The sequence below is a fragment of the Ailuropoda melanoleuca genome, chromosome 4 (genome assembly GCF_002007445.2).
Source record: "Ailuropoda melanoleuca isolate Jingjing chromosome 4, ASM200744v2, whole genome shotgun sequence".
Lineage (NCBI taxonomy): Eukaryota > Metazoa > Chordata > Mammalia > Carnivora > Ursidae > Ailuropoda > Ailuropoda melanoleuca.
The window spans coordinates 18,380,054-18,404,196 of NC_048221.1; the positions used below are offsets into that span (position 1 = coordinate 18,380,054).

The 24,143-nt window shown below is 58.6% G+C and overlaps 2 protein-coding genes across 2 annotated transcripts; both read right to left on the reverse strand.

The window, feature by feature from the left end:
• Positions 1-24: 24 nt before the first annotated feature.
• Positions 25-12,415, reverse strand: CAMKV (CaM kinase like vesicle associated). The gene is made up of 11 exons (XM_002920533.3): positions 12,234-12,415; positions 5,179-5,287; positions 4,937-5,068; positions 4,683-4,757; positions 4,331-4,469; positions 4,078-4,198; positions 3,846-3,921; positions 3,611-3,747; positions 3,371-3,449; positions 3,050-3,137; positions 25-2,751 (listed from the first exon to the last, which is right to left on the reverse strand). Exons 2-11 carry the CDS (start codon positions 5,271-5,273, stop codon positions 2,170-2,172), a joined length of 1,524 nt encoding a protein of 507 aa, XP_002920579.1. The 5' UTR covers positions 5,274-5,287; positions 12,234-12,415; the 3' UTR covers positions 25-2,169.
• A 3,340-nt stretch (positions 12,416-15,755) lies between these two features.
• On the reverse strand, positions 15,756-19,505 carry LOC117801761. The gene has a single exon (XM_034657240.1). It carries the CDS (start codon positions 19,482-19,484, stop codon positions 15,756-15,758), a length of 3,729 nt encoding a protein of 1,242 aa, XP_034513131.1. The 5' UTR covers positions 19,485-19,505.
• Positions 19,506-24,143: the final 4,638 nt, after the last annotated feature.

The following is a 24,143-nucleotide window of genomic DNA, read 5'->3' on the forward strand; positions in this document are numbered from 1 at the left end:
TTTAGCTCTTAGCTCCCAGGAGGATCAGCATGCCTCTGGACTGTAGTGGGGTTAGAATTTTGGAGGCCCAGATGCTTCATAGACCAGTGACTAACAAACCCTTTTATTGATTCCCACATCAGAGAAGTTATCTTTGGGTCCTCCCTGGGAAAGAGCAGCATCCCTGGTGAATTCACCTGGGCCAGTCAGGACTGGAACAAGTCTTCCTAGGAGTTTTCATGCTTAACTATTTCTAGCAGTGTTAGTACCCTCTCCTCAGAAGAAACCTTATGTAGAGGCCCATGATCTAAAGCTGATTTGTTCCACCTGAAGTAGACCCAGAGTGAAGTTCTTTGGGCCTGTGTGCAAAGCACGGGCGTTGTTCACAGGGAGGAGGAATCAACACAAAGGGCAGCACAGAACCTTTGTGCACTGCCCACGCTGCACCCTCTCCCCAACCCAGGGAAACCCACTTTGGCCACGGGCAAGGTCTCTCCTTTTGGTGGGTGGTCCTGGTGAGTTTCAGTTGTATGCCTAAGTCAAGACAAGGGCTCCTTGTTCAACAGGTCTTGTCAGAACAGCAGCCCAGAGGTTTTTCCTTGGCACAAGCCCAGGACAGGGCCCACCACCCACATGGACTTCTAGAGTCCAGAGGGCCCACCACCACAATCAAGGAACACACAGTGGTAAAGAATGATCTGTACTCTCAGCCCAAGCAATCCTCATGGCACTAGGCACAGATCTGTGAAACTGCTCCCAGCCTCTTCCCTCCCCACTGCCTTCTAGGGGCCCCTCCCCAGTAAGACAGAGGAAGCAAAAGGCAAGAGGATGGCCAGAGGCTTTGGCAGGGTGACATTTATTTGCCAGGTTCAGTAGGCATACAGTTAGCCTACCGACCTTCATACACCAGAGCAGACCCACAGGCATGCAGGGAGAAGGGCAGAACTGCCACTGGAGTGCCGAGCAAAGGCCGGGACCAGTGTGGCTGCCTGCCCAAGCTGTGGTGGGGTCTGACAAAGGGCACCTGCCAGGAGCCTCCATCAGGAAACTGGGGAGCCTTACTCCACTTCCTCATCCCAGAAAAAGCAACTCAGCATAGCTCAGAGGCACCTGGGCCTCTCTCTAAGCCCTGACAGAAGGGGAAATGGGTCACAGACGTGGGGGGGGTTCCTCTCTATTTTATTTTTGAATTAGGAGAGAAATCTGCCCCTGTGAAGGGCAAACCCCCAAATTAGACTATGGGACACTGCCATGTGGCAGGCCCCCTGGGATGGAGAGGACTGTAGCCTGAGCCTGAGGGACATGATCAGAGAAGAGCCAAGGGATATCAGCCCTCCCTGTCTGGCTCAGGGTAAGGACCCAGCTAGGCTGGTACACTAGGTACTGGGCCTGCACTCTGCCTTCCCAGTTTTCATTGCCACATCCCAACTGTTCCTCCTTCCCCTTACAGGCTCATGAAGCTCAGGGCACAGTGCAACCCACTGCAGAACCCAGGAGGGCAGGAAATAGCACAAGGGTATTGGTGGGAAGTTTCCAGGAACAAAAGTGGACGTTTCTACCCCCCTACTCATTCTTTTTCACTTCTGACGACCCCCAAAGCTACCAAGCAGTGCCCCCAACCATGCAACCAGTCTTGTCTTAAAGCATACTGCCCTAGATTTGTGCATTCTCTATACCGGCCTGTGCCCATTCTTCAAGCAGCCCACATACCACAGGCACATACCTTCATGTGCAGGAGGCTAAGACCGCTGACAGGGCCTCGCTGGAGGACCAGCTCTCAGGGCAAGGCCACCCAAGTTTAGGGCCTGGGAGAGGATGGGACCTGCAGGGCCTGCCTGGGGAAATTGTGAGGCAAAAAGGGAAGGGGAAAGGGAGCAGGGACCTCCTGAGTATCCCTAGAGCAGCATCCCGCAAGGAACAGAAACTGGTGAAGCTAGCGAAAGACAGAAAAGCCACAAGGAATCCATGCAGGGGCTGGGGCCGGTCCTGCCTCTGGCCTGCAGACCACTCACGCAGGTACACACAGGAGATGAGACTGCTCTCCCGTGGCCCCCAGACATGCCCCACACTGGGAGGCAGGGGCAGGAGGGAGCAAGGGCATCATGCCAGTGACTCTTATGTACAGTGAGAAGCCCCTCATCCAGTCTCCCACCCTCCTGCCCGCCCCCTGCCCCACACCAGCCTGCTCACTCAGCTGGTCTCCTCCCTCCGAGACTCCTGGGCATAGCCAGCAGCCTCTTTGCCTTTACTAGAGGGTGGAGCCTGGCCTGTTGTGCCCCCGGGGGCTGTGCTGTCCGGCTGGGCCAAAGCCGGCTCAGGGGTGGCAGCTGCCTTGGTGGCTGGTGTGACACTGCTTTGGGTGGTGGGCATGGTGCTCTCTTCCATGGCTGGTGTGGCTCTCCCATCAGTGGCTGGAGTAACACTCCTATCAGTGGCTGGGGTGATGCTCCCATCGGTGGCTGGGGTGATGCTCCCGTCGGTGGCTGGGGTGACACTGCCATCGGTGGCCGGGGTGGTACTGCCATCAGTGGCTGGGGTGGCACTACGGTCTGCGGGGGCTACATTATCGCTCTTTGAGGCAAGAGCAGTAGCACCCGCTGTGGCTGAGGTGGCACTGCCCCCAAGGGCTGGGGCAGCCCCACTTGCAGCTGCACCCCCACCTGCAGCCCCAGCGGTGGCAGTGTCTGTGGCTGGCGCAGACTGGGCTGTCGCTGTGCTGGACTGCTCCGGTGCCCGGAGCCGTTTCATGAGGGTGGTCACTCGGACAGCCTTCTGAAAGGAGAACAGCAGAGAGAGGCCTAGAGTGAGGCTTACAGAAGCCAGATCCGTTCCTTGGCAAGAGCCAAAGCCAGACCATTCTGAGCCAAAGCCTCCGACCACCCCAGGGGAGCAGGCCAGGGACCCAGCTGTTCAGCACACCCACTAAAGGCAGTGACGGTGGCTACAGCCACATTTCATGGCTGAAGAAACGCCTTTGAGTGGCTGCAGGGGTGTGATACAGGCAAGAAACTGTGTGTGCCAGAAGGAGTTCTTGGGATCAGTCCAAGAAAGGGAGTCTTCCAAGCCTTACCTTCCACTTAGCCCTGGCAAAGTTCTTTTCAATCTGGGCGCAGACACCATCCTTGATGTTCTTATCAGAAGCAGCATTGCCAGAAATCCTAGAAAGGGTGCAAGTGCATCTGGATCTGAGGGGGTATAGGCCTTCATGGAGACTGCCCAGCCCTCTTCTCTTAAGATCAGAGGTTATCAGGCAGGCCCGCTGGGCTGGGCCTGAGCTCTGGGCACCCCCAGCCCCTACTCAAAGCCTCAAGGATGGGGCTCTTAGATGTGAGGAGGACAGAGGCCAAGGGAAACCTGGCCTCTCCTTCTGTCCTCCATGGGCCCTGCTCACCACTCATGGGAGATGGCCTCTTCTGCGGTGATGCGCTGGTCTTGCTCCACCTCCATCAGCCTTGTTACCAGGTCTTTGGCTGGGGACAAAGCCAGGGAGAGGCTAGGCATGGGCACCTCATCTCACTGTCTAGGGGTGATGAGTGGGCTGGGAGGTAGGAGCAGAGTCCAGCAGAAAAGGCTGACAGCAGGTCCCCCACACCAACCCCTCCCTTTACCCACACGCTGGGTACCTCCTCACCTGCCTGTGAAATATCATCCCAATATGGAGAGTCAAACTCATAGTCGCCGGCCAGGATCTTGCGGAAGAGGTTCTTGTCATGGTTCTCATAGTCATCTTCCTCCACCTCCTCATAGAAGGGTGGGTTCCCTGAAAGCCTGCATGGGGGCCAAAGGGGAGGGTCACTCAGGAAGGCCATGGACACAGGACCCCGCCCGGCCTGGCTACGAGCCTGTTTGCGGGCCCATTCACTCACAGGATGTACATGATGACACCAATGGCCCAGCAGTCCACAGGGCGTCCATACCGCTGTCGCCCTACCACCTCCGGGGCTGCAAACACAGTGTCCGTCTGCTGGTCAGTATCAGGCCTGGCCAGGCCTGGTACCACTCACACCCACTTTCTGGGCTAGAGACCTCCTCCCCCCTACCCAGAGCCACTCCTGGAAGGCTGTCTCCCACCCTGCCCCTGCCCCACCCCCTGCTTGCCCAGGTACTCGGGAGTCCCACAGGGCTCCTTGATGAGGCCGTTCTCTAGCTTAGCCAAATGGAAGTCACTGATGACGATCTTTGAGTTCTTCAGCCGATTGTAGTAAACCAGGTTCTCCAGCTGCTCAGGGCAGGAATGACATGGGGGGCAGAGAAAGACTCCATGAGGACCCCAGAGGCTAGAGTAAGACCCCAAGGTGCTGCCCACCTCAGCCCCAGGCTGGCTGCCAACAGACCCGGTTCCTGGCCTCACCTTGAGGTTCCTGTGCACGATCTTGAGTGAGTGCAGGTAGGCCACGGCCTCCAGGACCTGCCGCACCACGTTGCTCGTGTCTCGCTCCGAGTAGTAGCCCTGGTCCAGGATCCAGTCAAACACCTCCCTCCCCGTGGCCCTGAGGGACACCAGCCCCTGAGCCCGGCGTGGGCAGGATGGGGGGTGGGGCAGAAGTACTCGGGCAGCTGCCTATACCAGGGAGCTGGCTGGGCCAGGCACAAGGAGCCAGGACCCCAAGGGTCCAGAAAGGGGGCTTTCCCTGGTTGCAGAGGGCAGAGCAGGTAAAGGCCCTGGGGACTGAGGAATCCTGGGACCCCAGGCCCACACTCACAGCTCCAGGAAGATGAAGTACTCCTTGCGGGTCACAAACACATCCACCAGCTGCAGGATGTTGGGATGCTTCACCCTGACGGCAGGGAGAGGGGCCAATAGTTAGGGCTGGGTAAACCCCAAAGAGAGGCTCTGGTTGCCTGGGGGGCCCCAGCAAACTAACTGGCCAGAGGCTGGTACTGCTTGAGGCCCCCTGCCCTTGAAACCCGTCTCCGCTACCTCGTCCACCACCCTACCCCTAGGCCTCACACTCACATCTTGAGGATGCCTATCTCGTTCTTAGCCGCCTTCCGCACCTTGCGGCCGTCCCGCTTCTGGAACTTCTTGCACGTGTGCAGCTTGCCCGTCGTCTTGTCCTTGGCCCGGAAGATCTCGCAGAACTCCTCACTGCAGCCGGCAAGCACCCCATTCAGCCCTGGCCTCAGTGTGGGCCACCCTCTGCTCCCCTTTCACTGGCCCTTGCCCACCCACCCTGGACCACCAGACCCAGCACTCACGTCTTGATGACCTGTCCCAAATCATATCTGTCAGTCACCTCCGACGGCTGGTTATAGTTCTTCTTATCGCCCAGAGTCACACACCCAAACGGCATTGCCAGGCTCTGAGCTGCAGGCAGGATGGAGTCTGGCTCAGCTGCACTGCCACACGGAGGCTTCTCCCCACAATACAGAGGATGCCTCTGGGAGACCCCAGCCTAGCTCAGCCCAAGCGAGGCGCAGAGACTGCGCTAGAAAGGGCCAGAGGCTGGTCAGGCTCCCACCCCTGCTTTGCTGGGCTTGGCTCTTGCCACTCGGCTCGGCTGCCTGAACCACAACAGCCCCCACTTATGAAAAACATATTAAACTGACATAGCAGGGAATCGTTTTGGACTGCATACATTCAACAACAACAAAAGATCTACCAAATGATTTCTTTACATTTCAGCTCTTACACAGGTGAAGGGGGCTATAACCACCCACCCAGCAGATAGCCATCTCTGAAAGTCTGCAGACAGCAAGCATTGGCAAAGACGTGGAGAACATGAGCACTGCTGGTGGAGGCTAAGTCTCTCCTTTGGAAAACAGTTTGGTAAAACTGCTAAAGTTGAACATGCCCCATGAACCAGCATTTGCACTGCTAAATATATGCCTTACAGAAATACATACGTTTAGGCAGCAGGCCACTCATATAGGAATGCTCATAGTGGCAACATTCGTAATTGCCCCAAACTGGAAACAGCCCACATAGCCAACAGCAGCAGGACGTAATATGGCACAGTCACACCATGGAATATTACACAGCAATGGAAATGAAGGCGCTACGGCTATCCCCCAACCTCACAGTGTTGAGTGAAGAAGACACAAAGACTACATAGAACGTGACCCTATTGGTACAGAGTTCAAAACGTGCCTCTCTCTGGACCCCTCCCCCTGCTCGCACTCTCTCTAAGTAAATAAATAAAATTTAAAAAAAATTACGGCCATCCATATGAAAGAATCTTGGTAGTTATCACAAGTAGTAAACTATAGTAGTAAAATGTGCTGCAGTTGGACAGTTTCTGAGATGTTAAATGGAAAAGCAAGGGACAGAATGATGGGTCAAGGATGCTGCTATTTGGGTAAATTTTTAAAAGTTTATATAACAGTGTATAGTCACAAACTCAATTCTGGAAAGACGCCTAAGAAAATCAGAGTGCTCTCTGGGGCAAAGAATTAGGTGTTAAAGGGGCAGATTTATATCTTTTATTAATTTTCTGTTAGAATTTTACTACAGGGGCATCTGGGTGGCTCAGACAGTTAAGCATCTGCCTTTGGCTCGAGTTGTGATCCCAGCGTCCTGGGATCAAGCCCCACGCTGGGCTCCCTGCTCAGCGTCTCCCTCTCCATCTGCCCCTCTGCCTCCCACTGCTTTGTGCTCTCTCCCTCATGCTCATGCTCTCTCTCATATAAATAAAATCTTTTTTTAAAAAAAATAATTTTCACTACAATTACCTTTCTTGATTTAATAAACGTTGTATTCAGGCACAGTGCTTGGAGAGTTTCCTCAGAGCGAGAACCCCCATTTGGGTGGAAGTGAGGAAAGGCTTTGAGGAAGAAACAGCATCAGGGCTGGGCCTTAGAGGGGAAGGATTTGCCAGGAGGTATGTAGGGGTAATGGTCCGGAAAAGCTAGACAAGCCTGCCAGTGCCTCACTGCTGGGGCCCACAGGAGACCTGGGCATGTCAGGTCCAGGGCACAGGTCCCTGGCCAGGGGTGGGTGTTCCAGGCACAAAGGTGACCACACGCAGCTGACTACAATGGGCTCCAGGCGCTCTGGCACCTGGGGCGTGGCACCCGTGGATCGTGTGGTGCTGGGGGGACTGGCTCCAGCACCCAAAGGAGAGGGCACGTGCAGCTCTTGCTAGAGGTCAACTTCAGGAGGGGAGCTGGTGACTGTGTCTGGACCTCCATAATGCCCAGTCAGGGGATTCCGGGGCCGTGGCAAGCTCTGCACTATGGCTGCATTTCCACGGCTCTGCCCCTGCTGCCTGTGCATATTCTCCACACAGAGGGGCACTCGCTGTGCACAGGGCCCTGCCTATGGCCTCGACCACCTGGATGCTCCCCGACCTGCAGTCACTGCCAGCTCCAGGAGGAACTGGAGAAGGGAGGAAGACGTCCCCAGAGGAAGTAGCTTGGGTCACAGTGACTCTTCCAGCCAGGCTCAAAGGCCAGGACCCACAAAAGCCCCGTGGCCAGCCCTGGCTTTTGCTCACTTGCTCCCAGGCAGAGGCCACCCACTTCCCAGGGGTCACAGTCCTAGAAGTTTTCCCTCAAATCTGCCTTCAGCATTAGGGAATAAATTCCATCATTCCTTCATCCGGGCTGTTGGGGCTCAGGGAACACAAATGCATTTCATCGGCGATTTAAGCCAGGGCTTAAGCCTTCTTGTGAGGCACTGCAGAGGCAAACAAGAGAAGCTTTGAAGATCGTTCCTGACTGCGTGTCTTTGCCACCATGGTCACAGCCCTGCTCCTGCGTCTGCCGGAGAGGAGCATGTGGCTGGAATCCCACACTCACAGCTGAGAGCAGAGGCACAGCCACCCACCACTGCCGGCCACCCAGCTCTATGCCCTAACAATCTGGGGGAGGGGCCGTACCAGTCCCTCAATGGCTCTAACGCACTGCAATTCCCTTCACAGGCTGGAATCCAAGGACCATGTACTGGGCGGGAGGGTGGTATCTTAGCCTGCAGGTCCCCCAGGAAGCTGGGAGGGACCTACGTCCCAGCTCTGTTGCTTTGCTTACACCATTCCCAGTGGCAGGAATGCCCTTCCCCCAAAGCCTCCCATCAGTATCCTATTTGTCACGGCAGAGTTATTTATAACGTAAAAAAAAAAATCAGCAACTACCTAAAATCCAACAACAGGTGACTCGCCAGCTCAACTGTGTCCATTCGATGGCAGGGAATGTGGGCACCGGCGAGGGCCCTGCCCACATTGGCCTCCCTGCGAAGCAACCTCCACATGGGCTAGGTGTCCAGACGAGGGCTTAATTTCTTCCTTCTTTCATTGTGATTTCTGACATTATAAGGTTGTTGGTGCAACCAATTGTCTAAAATGATCCTGACACTCCAGACTCAAAACGGCCCTTCTCTGAGATACGTTCCAGAAGCTCCACCTCCCCCCGCCCCCCTCCAACAGCTCCGTGCTTTGCCACGTGGCGGGGGAGGTTTCATATATGCCCATGCCTGATCTTGCCCTCGGCCATGTGTATGCACTTGTGCCCACAAGAGCCCAGGGTTGGTCTTGCAGTCTGTCTCCCACCACAGAAATCCAGGCCTCTGCTCACAGTCACAGCAGCCTGGATCCATACCCTAAAACCTCATGGCTGGGGCAGGGGCAGATCTGCCTCTCCCCCTACCATGGGGGCTCTGATCAAAGCCAGTACCGTGTCCCCTCACCAGTCTAATGCACTCATCTGTCTCCACCCCCAACCTAGCCCCAGGGCGAAGACAGGAGAAAAGGGGTCCCCTCCATCTTCACCCACTCCGCCATCTGCTACCCACTGCTGCTGCCCGCGAGGCTGCCGGGGTACGCACCAGCCCCTAGCACCTGCTGGCAGCAAAGGGGGCCCTGGCCCTGAAGCTGGAAGGAGCAGTCGAGGGACAGCTTCAAGAACAGTGGAAGGCCAGGCAGAAAGGGGTCTGCTTTCTTACCCCCGTGGCCCAGACAGCCCAGACCCACTACCCAACAGTGAAGAGCTCTCCTCCCACGGACTCAGGACCTGGGCTGTGCCTTGGGTCCGCACTGGGACACAGGAGGGCACAAAAGCCCCATAGCGGCCGTTTCCCTAGAGACATGGCTCCTTCCATTTTCTGCGGAGAAACAGTGTGCACGGGGGGCTGTCCAAAGAGAGCTTGGGGGAAGTGCGGAGCCTGGCACTGCCACTGCCCTCTAGCTGGCTCGAAGGGTGCCTGAAGGCCAAGTGCTCCCCAGTCACTGCTTGCTCCTTGGGTCTGACCCCTGGGCTTGGGCAATCTAGCCTCAGGCAACCCTGAGGGAGCCTCTGCCTGTTGGGGCCCTGGTAATAAAGGGTCCCCTAGGGGCTCTACTGCAGCCTTAAGGAAGTCTGGCTCCAGAGGTCCCGTGGTCCTGCACTGGAGTCCTGTCCCCTCCTCCACTAGGGTCGGTCTGGCTCAGGCCCCACCTTTCATAGCCATAAACAAGTTTCCTGCTGCCCTGGTCTTCTCCCATGTGGAGTTCCAGAGCTTGCGGTTAATCTTGGGAGGCCAGGAGGGGCCCAAGAGGCCTCCAGCTCCCTCCCGACAATGTGGGCAACACCTCCCGATTTAGTGGCAGCTGTGAACACCAGCCTTCAGGTACCCCCTCCCCTCCCCTGCTCTTCTCTCTCAAGGACTGGGGCTGGGTTTCCTGCTGCAAAGGACATGCCTAGGCCCAAGCCTTGCCGCCTCACAGCTGAGGTCTAACAGAAAGGGGGGGGGATGGAGAGTTTATTCTCAGGGTCTGGTGTGGGGACACAGAGCCAAGCTTCTGGCCCACCACCCTGGGACATGGGCAGGGGGTTGCCCTGACTGGCCTCAGGCTCTAGCCAAATCATGGTCCAAAGTTCCTGCTGTTGACTCTCTCCCATCTAATGATGGAATAAGGAGAGGGGGCCTCTCCAGTCTCAGGGGTGGGCATACAATCCAGTGCTGTGTCCATAAAGTTCAGCCTTGAACTTGGCATGGCAGAGGTAAGAGCCAACTGGCCTCTCCCAGGCACCCGGGGTCCCAGTCTTTGAACCCCTGAAGGAAAATCCACTGGGGTCCCTGCTTCCCTGTGGGTGGAGGAGGGAAACGAAGGGGAAGGCCCCAGAGTAAAGGACTGCTATGGTGATGGAAGTATTGAAACAAAGGGAAGGGGAAGGGAAAAGGTGTTGGCCAAACCCCTTCTCCAAGAATTCCGTGAGACTTTGGCCCAACTCTTTCCCCATGGGTTCTGTGACGTGGCCCCATCAAGGAAGGGGAGGTGGGGGAATTGAGAGACTTTAGAAAAGAGAGAGGGGCAGGGACAGAGAGGAACAAAGGCAGAAACTGTGATGGAAGTGGAGAAGAGGTGACAATAAAAAGGACACAGGCACAATGACACAGGTGGGGAAGGCGGGCAGGGGGTTCTGAAGGGGCCAATGGGTGCCCAGCAGAGTCCTAAGGCCCCCTCAGCCATGTGTTCTGAATACCTGGGCCAGGAGCTGCCCGTGGTTCCTGGACCTTTGACACAGAGCCCTCCTGTATCCCTCAGATATGCCCTGGACTTGGCGTGGGAGGCACAACCATGGCCTGGGAGAAGAGGTCAGCTGTTGCAGTCCCCTCAGAAGAATTCCATGGCCCCTCTCCCGGTCATCAGGCAGCTTAGGAAAGGCAGGTCCATCAAGTGGAAGGCACCAGTGTGGTGGGGGAAATGAAGCTTAGAGACCTGGCTGCTTCCCTTTATAGCCCCTCCTCTCAGCTGGCCCAGCCCTGCCTAGACTCCCCAGCCACGCCCCCCTTATCTGCGGTCCTCCCTAGGCCTTGGGTCCCTCGGGCCCCTCTTGCAGGTCAGCCTAATTCCCTGCTGCAGCCATCCCCTTTCCAACAGTGGATCCTGTCAGGGAGGCCAGAAACAGCACCCTAAAAAACCCAGAAACAACTGCACAGCACCAACCCCCTGCCTCAGTTTCCCTAGATGGAGATCATGGGCTCTGCAGCCTTCTCCCAGGGCAAGGACTGCCCATCTGCTAGTGAGTGGTAGCCAGGACATGGGCTGGAGAGGAGGGTCAGCAGCAGATATGGGAAAGGCAGACTTGGGCACCTGGGGGTTCACACCAAATGCTGTAAAAGAAAGGCAGAGAGAGACCTGTGCCCCACCCCCGGGGCCCAGCCTGACACTGAGGGGATTAGTCACCAATTTCCCAGTTGAGGAAACTGGGGTCCAGCAGGTGGCTAAAACTCAACTGGGAAGGTGGGGGTGGGGGGAGGGGGAGAACCAGCTCTTCCTAGGTGGTCCTGGGGGGGCTCAAATCTGGGCCTTAGAGGGGGGCAGCAGGACAGGGACTGGACTGCAGCAGACTAAGCTTTGGGTGAAGGATAGAGGGCCCTGCTCCCCAGAAGGAAAGCTGGTGTAGCAGGCTCTGTCTAGGGGGTGCGGACAAAAGCAGTTTGGCAGGGCTATGGGGGGCTGGGAGAGCCTAGGGTCTCTGCCAGACACTACAGGCTGGGGAAGGCAGAAATTCATTTGTTCATTGTCCACTCCCCCACTTCCCCAGCCCGGGGCCCTGCTCCCCACCGTGGTGCCACCCTGACCCCCTTCCCCGGCGCTGCTGACTCGCCCCCGCTGGCACAGCAACACACATGCGGGAGGCACACGTGTGAGCACCAAGCCCCGCACCTCCCAGCAGAAACATGTGCGTCCCCTACCCCCACAGCGCAGCGTTGAGTCGGTGCCCCGAACCCCCCGCTGGCCCCCACGTTAAGGCAAGGAAGCAGGATCTCGGCTAGGGGGCTGCTGGGCCCCAGGGGCTTCGAGTCGCCTCCCCCAACCCGCGGCAGCCCCGCCCAGCCCCCTTCAGGTTGTCGCCCATAAAGAACTCTCCGTTGTCATGGAAATTAGTGACTGCTTAGCGGGAGGAAGGGGACCCGGGGGCAGTTGGGAGGGGTTGAAGGCGGCCCTGGGAGTCAGGAGGGTCGGTTCAGCCCTCGACCCCTAACCCCATGGGGCACCACGAATGTTCGAGGGTTAAGGTTTTCACAATTAGGAGCCCAGCGAGACGGGGGACGCGGCGGGGGGGGGGCAGGGAGGGGAGAGTCGCCTGGACCCGAGTCTCAGAGGCTTCCCCTGGGACCCCCGAGCCGTCCGAGGTGACGGGGAACTTTAAGCCCAACCCCGCACGCCGACCCCCGGATCTGCAGATCCCGCGTCCTCTGCCCCCGCTGGGACCCCAAGCCCTCGAGGAGCCCCCGCGCACTGAGCGATCCGAACCTGAATCAGAGACCCAATCCCTCAAGACCCCCACAACGTGCGTTCGGGGGGCGCCCCCCCGCGCGGCCCGCCCCGCACCTGCAGCGCCGGTCGGTCACACGGAGGAAGCGATCGCGTGTTCAGCGGGGGCGCCGAGGGCTCCGGGGGCGGCGGGCAGAATCCGCTCCGGGCACGCGGGGCAGACGCGGCGCCAGCTGCAGCCGCTTCGGCTCGCAAACCTCCAGCATCTCCCGCCGCTCGCCGGCAGCGGATTCGCACCCCGGGCCGGGGGCGGGCTGGGGGCGGGGCCTCCCTCAGCGGGCTCCGCCCGGGCCCTGGCAGAGCCAGAGGCCAGAATCCCACTCTGAGGGGGGCGGGCGACGGGTGGCAGCAAGTCGAAGAGCAGTGGCCTGCCCGGCGCCCGCCAGGCTCCCAGAGACTCCCTCAGGCCCTCGGGCTGACTGGGCAACAGGGGCCAGAGGGGCCTTCTTATGCCCAGGATGGGGAGCAGTGAGTGGGAGGTGTGGGGAAAGCCTGAGCCCTGGAGCTGCACAGGAATCTCTTGGCAGGTAGTAGTCCCCAGGGGACCAGCACTCTGCCTAGCTCCCAAAACCTGACCCAAAGGGCGGAACCTACTTACAAGAACAAAGTGGGCAGTCGCTAGGGCAAGCTGCATTACAGACTGGCATCCCCTAGCTAGGAATAGTAAACACAGGGGTGAGTGTGTGTGCACACGTGGTCAGTGAGGGCTCCAGACCATGGTGGCAGAAACTCCTATTCCCCCACCCCACCCCATTCAGCCTTTCTCATCCTCAAGTCCCCGCCAGGGTGGCTGGCCCAGTCTTCTCCCTGTGTAGCACTGAATTTCCCGGCCTGTGAAAGTCACCTATGACATGTGGAGATCCTACTTTCTTTCCGGCTTACTTACCCTGAAGCATTTCACGAACAGCCCCACCACAAGGAGCCTGGGCTGGGATAAGGGGGTACAGGAGAACTATTGCACGAAGGTGCCCCAACAGGCCTGTCCTCTGATAGGAGGCAGCTGAGAACTGCCGGGAAGAAGGCTTGAAGGGGTCCTTGGCCATTTCTCTGCCCTTTGTCAGGGAGGCACAGGGACCCAGTGCTTGCCCCTCCTCCCTCACAGGCACTGAGAACCGTCCCAAGGTCCATATCTGAAGGCCAGACAGGCTTCTTGGTACCTGGAGCTGGGTTCCACCCCACCCCAAACCTCCCAGTGAGTCTTCTGACCCTATCCTGGGTGGGGTCATCTCCAAACCCTTGGATGTTGAGTGAGCCTTCCCCGCACGGCTCCCGTGACTGCTGACAGGAGTGTCTGCTCAAGTGAGGAAGTTGGGGCGGGGCTGGGGAGGCTGGCCTGGGAAATGACCACTCCAGTAAGAACCCTCAATATCTCCCCCCAGATGAGCATGTCAAAGGGCCCTTCACATCCTTCCCTGGCACTGGGTCACCTCTTGCAGGCCAGATGGATGCCACCTCTGCGCCCTCTGGGCTCTGGGTGGTCCCAGTCACAGCACCGACCCCACCACTGGGTAGGAATTCCTGGCAGGCAGAGGCTGTGGTTCATCTCCATATGTTCGGTTCACGTCTGTGGAAGGAATGAATGGCCTGGCCCTCGGTCCTTCCTGCTGTCTGCCACTTTCCCTGAAACTATGGTTTTCTGAGTCGTATAGTGCAGCTGAGCCATGCTTGCTGACCCTGCACACGTGACATACATTTTCCGTCTTTCCTGAGGGTTGTGGCTCTCTAGGTTCGGACAAGCTGGGCCGAGGAGAAGCTGGGATGGGGGATGTCGAGGCAGGGGAAGAGGTGGCTCACTAGAGCCCTGCCCGCTGCTGGCAGTGCGCCACCTCTTCTTGGTCGTGTGCACATTCCATGTGCCTGTGGGTGAGCGCACGTGGCGGGGGGTGTGTGGACACGTGTGAGTGTGTCTGTGTGTGTGCGTGCGCTCTCATGCTGGAGGAGATGGCAACAGCACAGTGTGTGCAGTGGTGCCCAGTGGCACGTGTCTCTGCGTTCTGTGTGCACCCAGGCGTGCTTGCTTGTGCGTGCACAGGGATGCTGTCGCCAGTCCCTGGAGCCCTGGTCCCTGGAGCCACTGGTCCCCTTCCAGCCTGACACGGACCTCAGGACTGTGGAGGCTGAATCAGGGTGTGAAAGCAGGATGGGGGAAGAGGCCGGGCCATGCGTAAGGGCTGGCAGGGGCTGCAATGTCCCTACATCATTGGCTATTTCCAGTGTCCCCACCCAGGGCAGCCCCTCACTCTCAGACATTTGGGGGATGGCTGGGTCTTGGCCCTTTGTAGAGAGAACAACTAAAGATGAGAACCCAGGGTTGGGACTGGGGCATGGCTTGTCCGTCAGCCCCCAGTCAGGGAGGGAGGCACAGGCAGGGGAGGGCGTCTGTCTGGGCTTCAACCTCCGGCCGCCCTCTGGGCGGGAAGTAGCAATACCAGGGGGATGCCATCCTCTTAGCTCTTCTAGGCCTTGGACTGCGCCCACGTGGAACTTTATTCCCACCTCCACTATTCAGAGCTAGCCCAGGTCAGGGGCCATGGCTTCTAGCCACCCCCTGGCCAGAGAAATGGCACAAGGTCCTTTAGCATAGGGCAGAGCTTGGGAAAAGAGCAGGGGCAGCTGGCATTGGCATTGTCAGTAGCCTCTCTGAGGACCTCCTGAGGCAGCTTGCGCCCTAGGCACCCTGTGGGTGGGGACAGCCTAAGTTGGAAGGCTGAAGAGAAGGGAAGGGAGCCCAAGGTTGAGAGTTCCGGCTCCCACGGGTCAGAAAGGCAGGATAAAGAGCCTATTCACAGAGCCTACAAAGCCGGCCAGACTTCATCGCTCAGCTCAGGTTGCACCACGCACCCAGGACCCAGGACTTCTCTGCCACCCCCCACGACACTGACTTCCTGCCCCAGGGCACAAAAGGCCAGTACTCCCATACTCTCATATTCTGATGCGCCTGCAGAAGCATAGAGCTCTAGCCAAAGTGCAGACTTTAGGGGGCACATGCATTACCGGGCCAGCTCCCCCAAGAAGCCCAAACGTTGACAGGTACTCTCTCTTGGAAGCAACAAATGCTCCAGGTCCCTGGCCATCTTTGAAACTGTTAGGCTGTTGTCCACGTTGCTGTCCTCAGCCCCCTGTAGACGGCCCAAGATGAAGGAGGGCAAGTGATCTTTTCCTCTGGAGCTAGGGGAGGGGGCTGTTTCCCCCCTTCATGACTCACTCCAGGCTGTGTGGGTTATTACATTATGTTTGAAATTGCCATGGCAACCAGCTGGCAATCAAGGGTAATTGCACTTGTCGCCAGGGCAACGGGGCAAAACCCACAGCAGCCACTGTCTGTGGTTGCCCTTGGGGTGCAGTAAAGGTCAGGCTAGACCAGAGCCAATGCCAGCCGAGGGGCTTGGAGGTTCTCTGGAAAGGATAGGATTGCTCGGACCCATGGAGTTCCCATGGGCAGAGGCAGGGTGTGCCTTGGGAGTGCCAGGGCCCCCATCCCTGCCTCCATGCCCAGCCTCTCTCTGTCCTTCCTCACATCGCCCTGTGTCTAAAACACGCACAGTGCTCGAAGTAAGCAGAACCAGAACTTTTATGTGCTCACAGATGGTACTTGTAGATGGCCCAAGGGCCTTCCTCCTCGTACTCACGGCGGCTGAGCCACAGGCTCTGGAAGGAGTCCCGGGACGCCATGATGGAGCCTCCAAGCCAAGCAGTGACAGCACGGTGGGGAGAGCCCAGCACAGTGGCTCGGGGACCCAGCTCCTGCCTCAGGCGCTCGGGAAAGCCATTCATCAGGGTGCTGCCGCCGTCCAGCACCACGTTGGCCAGCAGCTCCTCCTGCTGCTTGGCCTCCAGCCGGCTGATGCTTAAGAGGGCTAATTGAGGGAGGCCAGGCTGGTTGAGGCCTAGCAGACTGGGCTGGAAGAGGGCCTCAGGGCAGCAGAAACGCTCAGAGCCCAGTGTGATGACCTGCTTGTCTGGAAGCACGAAGTCCACTCGGGCCTGGGTCTGGGTGCGGGCCATCTCAGCTGTCATATTCATGGCCACATAGCAGCAGGCCTCTTTAATCTGGTTGACCAACCCTGCCTTGGGTGGTGAGTGGCCGCCTGCCAGCAACAGCTGAGCCAGGTATTCGGTGAGGTCGGCCCCGGCCACATCCAGCCGGTAGGTGTCCAGCGGGGCCAGATCCCCCGTGAGGATAGGGGCCACGTAGGAGGTGCCATGGCCACTGCCCAGCACCAGCCCGGTGGTGCGCCCATAAGCATAGAGCGCCAGCAGGGCCTGGTGCACCGTCTGCATGGCTGGCACGTGGAAACGCTCGAAGAGTATCTCGGCCACCTTCTCTCGGTTGGTGCGCGGGGAGATGGGCGAGTCGGCCACAAGCACGGCCAGCTCCTCCGGCCGCACGCCCAGCCGGCAGTAAAACAGGTGCTGCCACAGCACCTCCAGCGCGTCCCAGTCCGAGACCACGCCTCGATTCAGCACTGAATAGGAGGCCTCTTGGTTCTCGGGCACTGTGTACCGGGGCTCGTCCTGGGCCGGGTGCTGCAGCAGCTGGACCCGTGAGGGCACCACGCTGAGGATGTGGTCCTCTCCAGCCAGTCCACATTTGGTGAAGCCTGTGCCCGTGTCAATCACCGCCGCCGCCATGTCCTGGTAGGGGCCCAGAGAGTGGCGGCAGAGCAGCGGGGACGGCACTGGCAGAGCGTCTGTGGTGGGCATCAGTTCATAGCAGGCCCCACGCAGCAGGCCAAGGTGTGCAAGCACTGATGAGTGTGTAATGTCCTTGGGTGGCAGCTTGAACTGGGGACCCTGGGGCTCGGTGCCCACCACGGCCATGGGCAAGACCTTGCAGCCAGTGCCAGGTGTGGAGAACGTGACCAGGGAAAACTGCTCCTTCTGGGTGCTGGGGGAGCTGCCAGGTTGCCAGGATGAGAGCCGGTGTGTGCTGGAGCTTTCGGGGGCACCGGCGCTGACCTTTTCTCTGCTCATGTAGACGCAGGTCTCCTCGGGGGCCAGGGGCACCTGAAGTACCCCCACACGGGCCGGCAGGCTCAAGGGCTCCCCTTCCTGGCACAAGGTGGAGGCCTGGCCAGGCTCCCTGGTGATGGGCGGCCCTCCTGAGATGATGGGCTCTTTGGGAATGGGGGGTTCTTGAGAAAAGGGAGTCTTCCCAGTGAGAGAAAGCTGCCTGGCAAGAGGGGTTCCAGTGAGAGGGAGCAGACCAGGAAGGGGGAGCTGCCTGGGGGAGGGGGGCTGCTCAGCGAGGAGTGGCTGTCCAGAAAGGTGGGTCTGCCCAGTGAGGGGGCACTGCGCAGCAGAGGGAGGCTGACCTGTGGGAGGACACTGTCCAGCAAAGGTATGTTGCTCCGTTAGAGGCGGCCGACCACCGAGGGAGGTCTGCCCAGCACCCTCAGCCCGAAGGCTGCCAGGGTGAGCAGTAAGGACCTCTTTCTGGCTGTGGTTGCCTATATTCTCCTGAAGCAGGGATCTGGGCACCTCCTGGGTTGGGGCCTGGGGAGCAGGCTCTGCAGTTTTCTCTGAGTTCACCCACTGCAGTTTCTTGGGCTGGACCATGGAGGTGTCCTGCATCCAGATGGTACGACTAGGTTCATTATTTTCAGCATTGGGTTTGGAGCAGCCCGGATCATGGACATGGCTCAATATTCTCTCACCAAATTGGAGGGGGATCCCCAGTGGAATGGGCCTAGTGAACACTCTGAGGGGTGTCTTGATACCAGGGGAGTCCCGTGACTCCAAGTTGAGCCTGCCCTCCTTGGGAACCAGGGCCACCTCTCGGTAGCTTCCAGATGAGAGGCTGGAGGGCACAGAGCTGGACAGCATGGGCGAGGCCGACCAGAAGTTGGAGCGATTGCTGTCCAGGGAAAGGATAGGCATGGCTAACGGTGGAGTGGACAACACATTTTCGGGGACATAGATGGATGGATGGCTGGGCATGACACCTAGCAACACTGCCCGTGAACCCATGGGGTCATGGCACAGCAGCCCCATCCTGGTGTTCCCTGTGGCCATATCGAACACCAGCACGTGGTCTTCCACAGCATCCCGGAGCTGGCAGGTAGGGGCACTGGAGGGGGGGATCTGGATGGCTTCCCTGGGAGACTGGACTGGTGAATGCTTGTGGCGGGAGACTTGGTAGGCAGACTGTGGCACATTGGAGCCGGTATTGTTGCAAACGTTGAGAGGCTGCTGGTCTGGCGGTGAGCTGCTACTCTCCTGGCTATTCCTCTGGGACTTGGGGGTACCCGGCGGTCCTGAGCCTGGTGTTGGGCTGTCTGGCCTAGAGGTACAGACGGGGGCCTTCTCTGCTGGGTTCTCAGGCAGTTTGGATAACACCTGCGTTCTGGCAACCTCGAGCTCCTGGACATGGTCTGAGGACTCATTCGGAGAAGGCGCTGGGGTGGGAGGCTCCTTCCGAAAACCAAAATCCACTTTGTCCTGGCAGGACGAGACCACTTTGGAAGACTCCGAGAGGCCTGCCCATTGGTTGCCACTCTTCCTGGGCAGGAGGTCTTGGGACAGGCCATTGGTCGTGGCAGTGGTGTCTGTCAGGTGGTCAGAGTTGCAGGTATAAGGTTCCACTGCTGCCGGCACCGGAGCTGGAGCGGCAGCTGGAGCGTTTGCCTGAGTTGGAGCTGGAGGGGCCTGGGCCGGACATGGGCACGTGCCCTGGTCCTGACTTTGGGCTGGAGCTGGAAGAGGACCTTGGGCTGCAGCCAAGCCCTCATCCCCTGAAAGGAAATAGGGTAGCCACCGGCTCTTCCTGCTGCCCAAGGGGGCTACCTGGTCAGGGCTGCAGGGGCCTTTGCCCCAGCCTACCAGGACTTTAGCTGGAACCTTGCCCTGCCCGGCAACCTGCACCTGAACCCGGGAGCGGCAGAATCCATGCTGGATCGTGTCACTGGTGTTGTCACTGTGTGTGCCCACAGGCAGGGCCAGGGTCCTGTTCTCCACGACGAGATGCGTTGGGGTTCCCACGATGGAGCTTGGAAGCGGGCTGGTAGAGGGAAGTCTTGGAACATCTTGGGAGGTCTGCCCACAGACACACTGGGAGCCAACCTCAGCAGGATCCTGGTGTAGCTGGTAAATGGGCTCGGGGACCTGGGCCTGGGAGTCAGGGTCACAGGTCCTATCGATGATGGCCTCAGTGGACAATGACAACGCCTGCCTAAAGTATACAGATCCCGAGTTTATCCATGGTCCCTGGGACCCTCTGAAGCCCCCCTTTGGCTGCTGGCTGCTGGCCGAGGGGTGGCCTTGGGGGCCCGGTGGATCAGGGTCCCCCACCTTCTTGGTGACTTCCATAGTCCTGCTCCATGCCCTAGGTGCCCTGCCCCCACTTCATTGCCATGGCAACCCCACACATCACAGCCCCCAGTGACCTGGGTGGGGGGTGACAGAGTGTGGGAAACCAGGGGCCCCACCCCCCTGAGGAATGGGCCTGCCCAGGGAACCTTGGGAGACAGAAAGGCCCCGGGACCTTGGTGAAGTCTGCCAATCCTAGGCCAGCCTCCTCTCCCCTTACCAGCCGGGTGACTGACTGACTACTCTCTACCCAAGCCAACTGTAGGGTGAAGGTGGCGCCCCTTGTGGCAGGGGCTGGGAGTGGCGGTGTAAGGCCAAGGGAGAAAGGTAGGCAGGGGAGACCTGGATTCCTGGTCTACCTCAGATGCCAGACTTGGTTCTTTCTCCTCTCTTCTCATGTGGCAACTTGAGACTTTAGCCCTGACCCAGGGATGAGTTCCAAGGATGTGACACAAGGCCCTTTGGGGGATCAAAGCCCCTTTACCACTCAGTCCTGGGAGACAGAAGAGAGTGAGTGGCCCAGATCAGGCCCGTGCTCCTCTCCCCCATGTTCCCTGGCTCCCGCTCCAGGGACAGCAGCTCCTTGGCAGTCTTTCTACTCCATATGGTTCTCCTCTGCCTGTGCCTCTTAGAGCCCCCTCCCCAGAGCCACATGTCCTTGAAGCCTAGAACCAGTATCCCACAGAGTTGGGTATGGGGGAGACAAGGATGGGGGTGGGGCCTTTGCTCAGAATCCTCAAGTCAGAATGTTCTAGCTCTTGTCACATTGTGTCAACCTCACCTTGGCTAGGAGGGGGCAGACCAATTAGCATAGGGCTAGGCCACAGTGGACACAGGGCCAGCCAAGTGACAATTACATATGTATGGGGCACAGTCGGGACACAGTAAGCACAGGGCTGACTATGGAGTGCAGATATGGTTGGTGCAGGACTGGGCACACAGTGGGCATAGCTGTGTATATAGTAAGGACAAGCTGGACAGAGGACTGGACACAGGGTAGGAACATAGGAAAGGTAAGTGTTAGCTTGGGTGGACACTCCCACCCTCCCTTTCTTAGATGGGCAAATGTAGGACAGGGAGGGGTGGGACCTGTCTGGACCACCAGCCCAGGTCTAGACGTGCCCTACAGCCATAGAAGACAGGCCTAGGCAGCAGTTTGGGGACCCAACCATTACCACAGGCCTAGTCTGGAGGTTCTGACCTGGGGCACAGTCAGCCCTCCTCCCTCCTGCCAGCTCTGAGCTCTGAGCCTCTTCTGTCTGGTCCCCAGGCCTGTGTCCTTTCAGGCCTCAGTCTTTCTGCCCAGGAAACAGGTTTGTGGAGAATGCAGCTGTCGGCTTGTCCTCTGAAGCAGTGTTTTCACAAAAGTTAAAAATAGTGCTTACAGTTGGCCGTGGGGTGTGAAACGATGTGACCAGGGACCAAGGCTGGCACTGTGCAGCGCCTGCACCTTCCTGACAGGCACTGAGCAAAGCCTGACTCAGCCCCGTTCAGGCCCCCTGGTCCCCCTCCCCCTCCCCCAGATGCTGCCTTCAGTTAAGCGTGGGGACAGATTTCTCGGGACGCTACTGCTCACCCCACACTGTGGCCCAGGAAGGTGGCGGGGCCGAAGGGTCTGTGGCCTGCCCGTGTGTACATGCGCGTGCACATACCTGCGGAACGCTACCGACTTTACTAATCCCTGGCCCACACCGATGTCTTCCCCCCACGACGGAGATGCTGGTGGCGGCCTCGAGCGCAGGTGCAGGCCTTGAGCCCGGCTGCACCTGGGAGGGTCGGGAAGGCGGGGAAGGAGGCCCTGAGAGCCCCCTGCCTGGCTGACCGCTCAGCCATCCCCCATCTCCTACAGAAGTGGGGAATAATCCTCCTTTCCAGGGCTGGGAGCTTTGTGAACAACTGACCTGAGATATTCTCCTAAGGTGTCCTCGGGGAAGGGAGCGGAGCCAGCTGCAGGTGTGGCCCAGGAAGGCAGGCCCAGAGAGAGCAGTCCTGAGAGAGGAGAAAGCTCTTCCCCCCCCCTCCCCCGGGAAGCAAACACCCCTTATAAGAACAATGACTGATGTTGACTGGGTTCTTCCTGCGAGGCGGGCCATGCCGAGTGCTCATGCTCGTAACCCAGCCTTGCGGTAATTGGATGAGTCCGGCACTATCATCCCTATTTAATAAATGAGGAAATCAAGGCACAGAGAAGCGAGAGAACTCCTAGAAATCTCAGCGAAATGAGTAGTAGAGCCAGAACCCGAAGCCAGGCCACCAGGCTCTGGACCCACACTTCAGAAATCCACGTACCACCCCTGGGTCCCGTGCCCAGGGCTGGCAGGCATGACCCTGCTGGAAGGGAGCCAACGTGCTTCCCTTCTGAGTGCTGCAGCCCCAAGCCCCCACCTAAGCTGTGCCCCACATGAACCTTCTCCTCTGCCCAGTAGCCCAGCAGGTGGCCCCAGCCTGGGAGCAGCATTTTCCCTGCTGGCACCTCTAAGCCAGTGCCCTCCCAGGAGCCTGGCAGGGCTCCATAGGGGCCAGCTACACACCCTGCTGAACCAGGCTGAGTTCCTTTGTACTCAGAATTCTTGGCTGGCCAAAAGCCACTACATTTCATCCAGGTAAGAGGAGGGGCAGCAGGGCAGCCAGAGAGGCTCCCAAGCTAGACCTCCTTCTGCTGAGCCCCCAGGGTTCGGGCAGGGACATTGCCACTGTACCCCTCCCCCCTACATGTTTTTAAACAGTCTCTCACCACGAAGAAGGGCAACCAATTCTATTTCTGATTCTGGAAAGTGAGGAGGGCCAACATGTTGCCATGGCAAACTGGAGAGCCCCTCCCCGAGGCTGAGCCCATTCCCCAGGCTGAGGGCTCTCTGGGATGGAGGGGCCCAGGAGAACCAGAAGAAACCCAGCCTGAGGGAAAGGCCATAAGGAGTCTCCTCTGTGAGGGTAGGTCCTGACATTGCCTCCTCTCACTCCTCACCAGGCCCTCTCTGAACAGGCTTTGGGGAAAGGCCCTGACCCCTGTGGAGTGGGTCCAGCTTCAGCAGATGGAGTCAGGGCACTCTGAGAAGCCGTTCTTCCTTGTGGATCAGGCTAGAACCCTCCTACCTAGGATGTCTTGAGGGTGGTGGGCAGGAAGGCCATCGAGGGGAGAGGGAAGGTTCCAGGACTAGCCAAGTCTCCCAGACCTGATTCTCCAATGCACCTGTATTTTTGGCTTCTTTGTGTTCTCAGGAAACAGCTCTGTCAAATCCTTGGCCCTGCACTCTTCCAGTCTACCTGTCTTCCCCTCTCTGTGCCCTGGGAAGACTCTGGATAGTTCTAAAAATCTAGGATCAGAAGGAGCCATAGGGGCGCCTGGGTGGCACAGCGGTTAAGCGTCTGCCTTCGGCTCAGGGCGTGATCCCGGCGTTATGGGATCGAGCCCCACATCAGGCTCCTCCACTATGAGCCTGCTTCTTCCTCTCCCACTCCTCCTGCTTGTGTTCCCTCTCTCGCTGGCTGTCTCTATCTCTGTTGAATAAATAAATAAAATCTTTAAAAAAAAAAAAAAAAGAAGGAGCCATAAAGGGCTCCCAGTGGAGGCAGCCACTTGGGAATGGAGTGGAAAGCAAGGCCTGTTTCCCCAGAGGTTTATGCCCACTGTCCAGGGGCTCATACACCAGCCCTCCTGACCCAGAGGCTGCAGACGGGTCACATTTAGATCTGTGAGGGGAGGGCATTCTGGGTAGGAGCACAGCCCAGGTAAAGGCAGGCTTCTGAGAAGACCTAAAAGGATGTTGTGACCCAAACTTCTCAGGGTACCAATGGGAAACCGAGGCCCCAGAGAGGAAGGAGTTGCCCTTGGTCTCCTGGCTTCACAGACTGCTCCACAGGGCTCTGGGTTTCCCTCTCCGGACCCTCCTCCCTCGGGCTGCCCAAGTGACCTGTGAGCACTAGCACCCTGTTTCCCTGAAGCCTTTCCTGGCCAGGGTGCACCCATTCCAGAGGGGCAGCGGACCCCTCCTCCTCCCTGGTTTCTCTGCCTGACCCCGAAGGAAGACAGCCACGGTGCAGAGAACTCCAGCCCCAGGGGAGCCCTTGGTGGGATGAGGGGTGATAATCTATTCTGAATCCGGAATGTGGAATGCAGATCCAAGAGTGCCAGGAGGATGTGGCTTTTGAGCTCTAAGGGATAGGAAATTTAAATAACAGATGTTTAAACAACCTTCCCGGCAAGCCGCAGCGCAGTGACCCCTCTGCTGCGATGTGTTACAGCTTAAAAATAGCCCACAATGAACTGCTCTGAGCTCCAATTGACTCAAGCTTACGTAACTCTGCGTGAAAGATGGCCAGCCGCACCAGCCTGGAGGGAGGGCGATGGCAGAGACACCCTGACAGCTCCGGGGCTGAGGCCAGCTCCTCCCCGTCCTTAGGAGCAGCCCCCCAGCCAGCAGCCAGCCCAGGTAGGGGCAGAGAAAGTGCTTCCAGAAACACGCATCATTCCATGATGATTGTAGACGAGACCTCTGACCACATCTGCAGAGGGGAGGTGAGATCTGCCCTCCCTCAGGGTCCTGGAAGAACCCAGGCCCTGTGGAGGGTGGCTCGGTCAGAGCCGGCGGGCAAGGAGCCATGTGGGAAGGGGGACTGGGGCTGCCCAAAGGATTCTTCTCCCCCTTTGAAGAGGTGGCT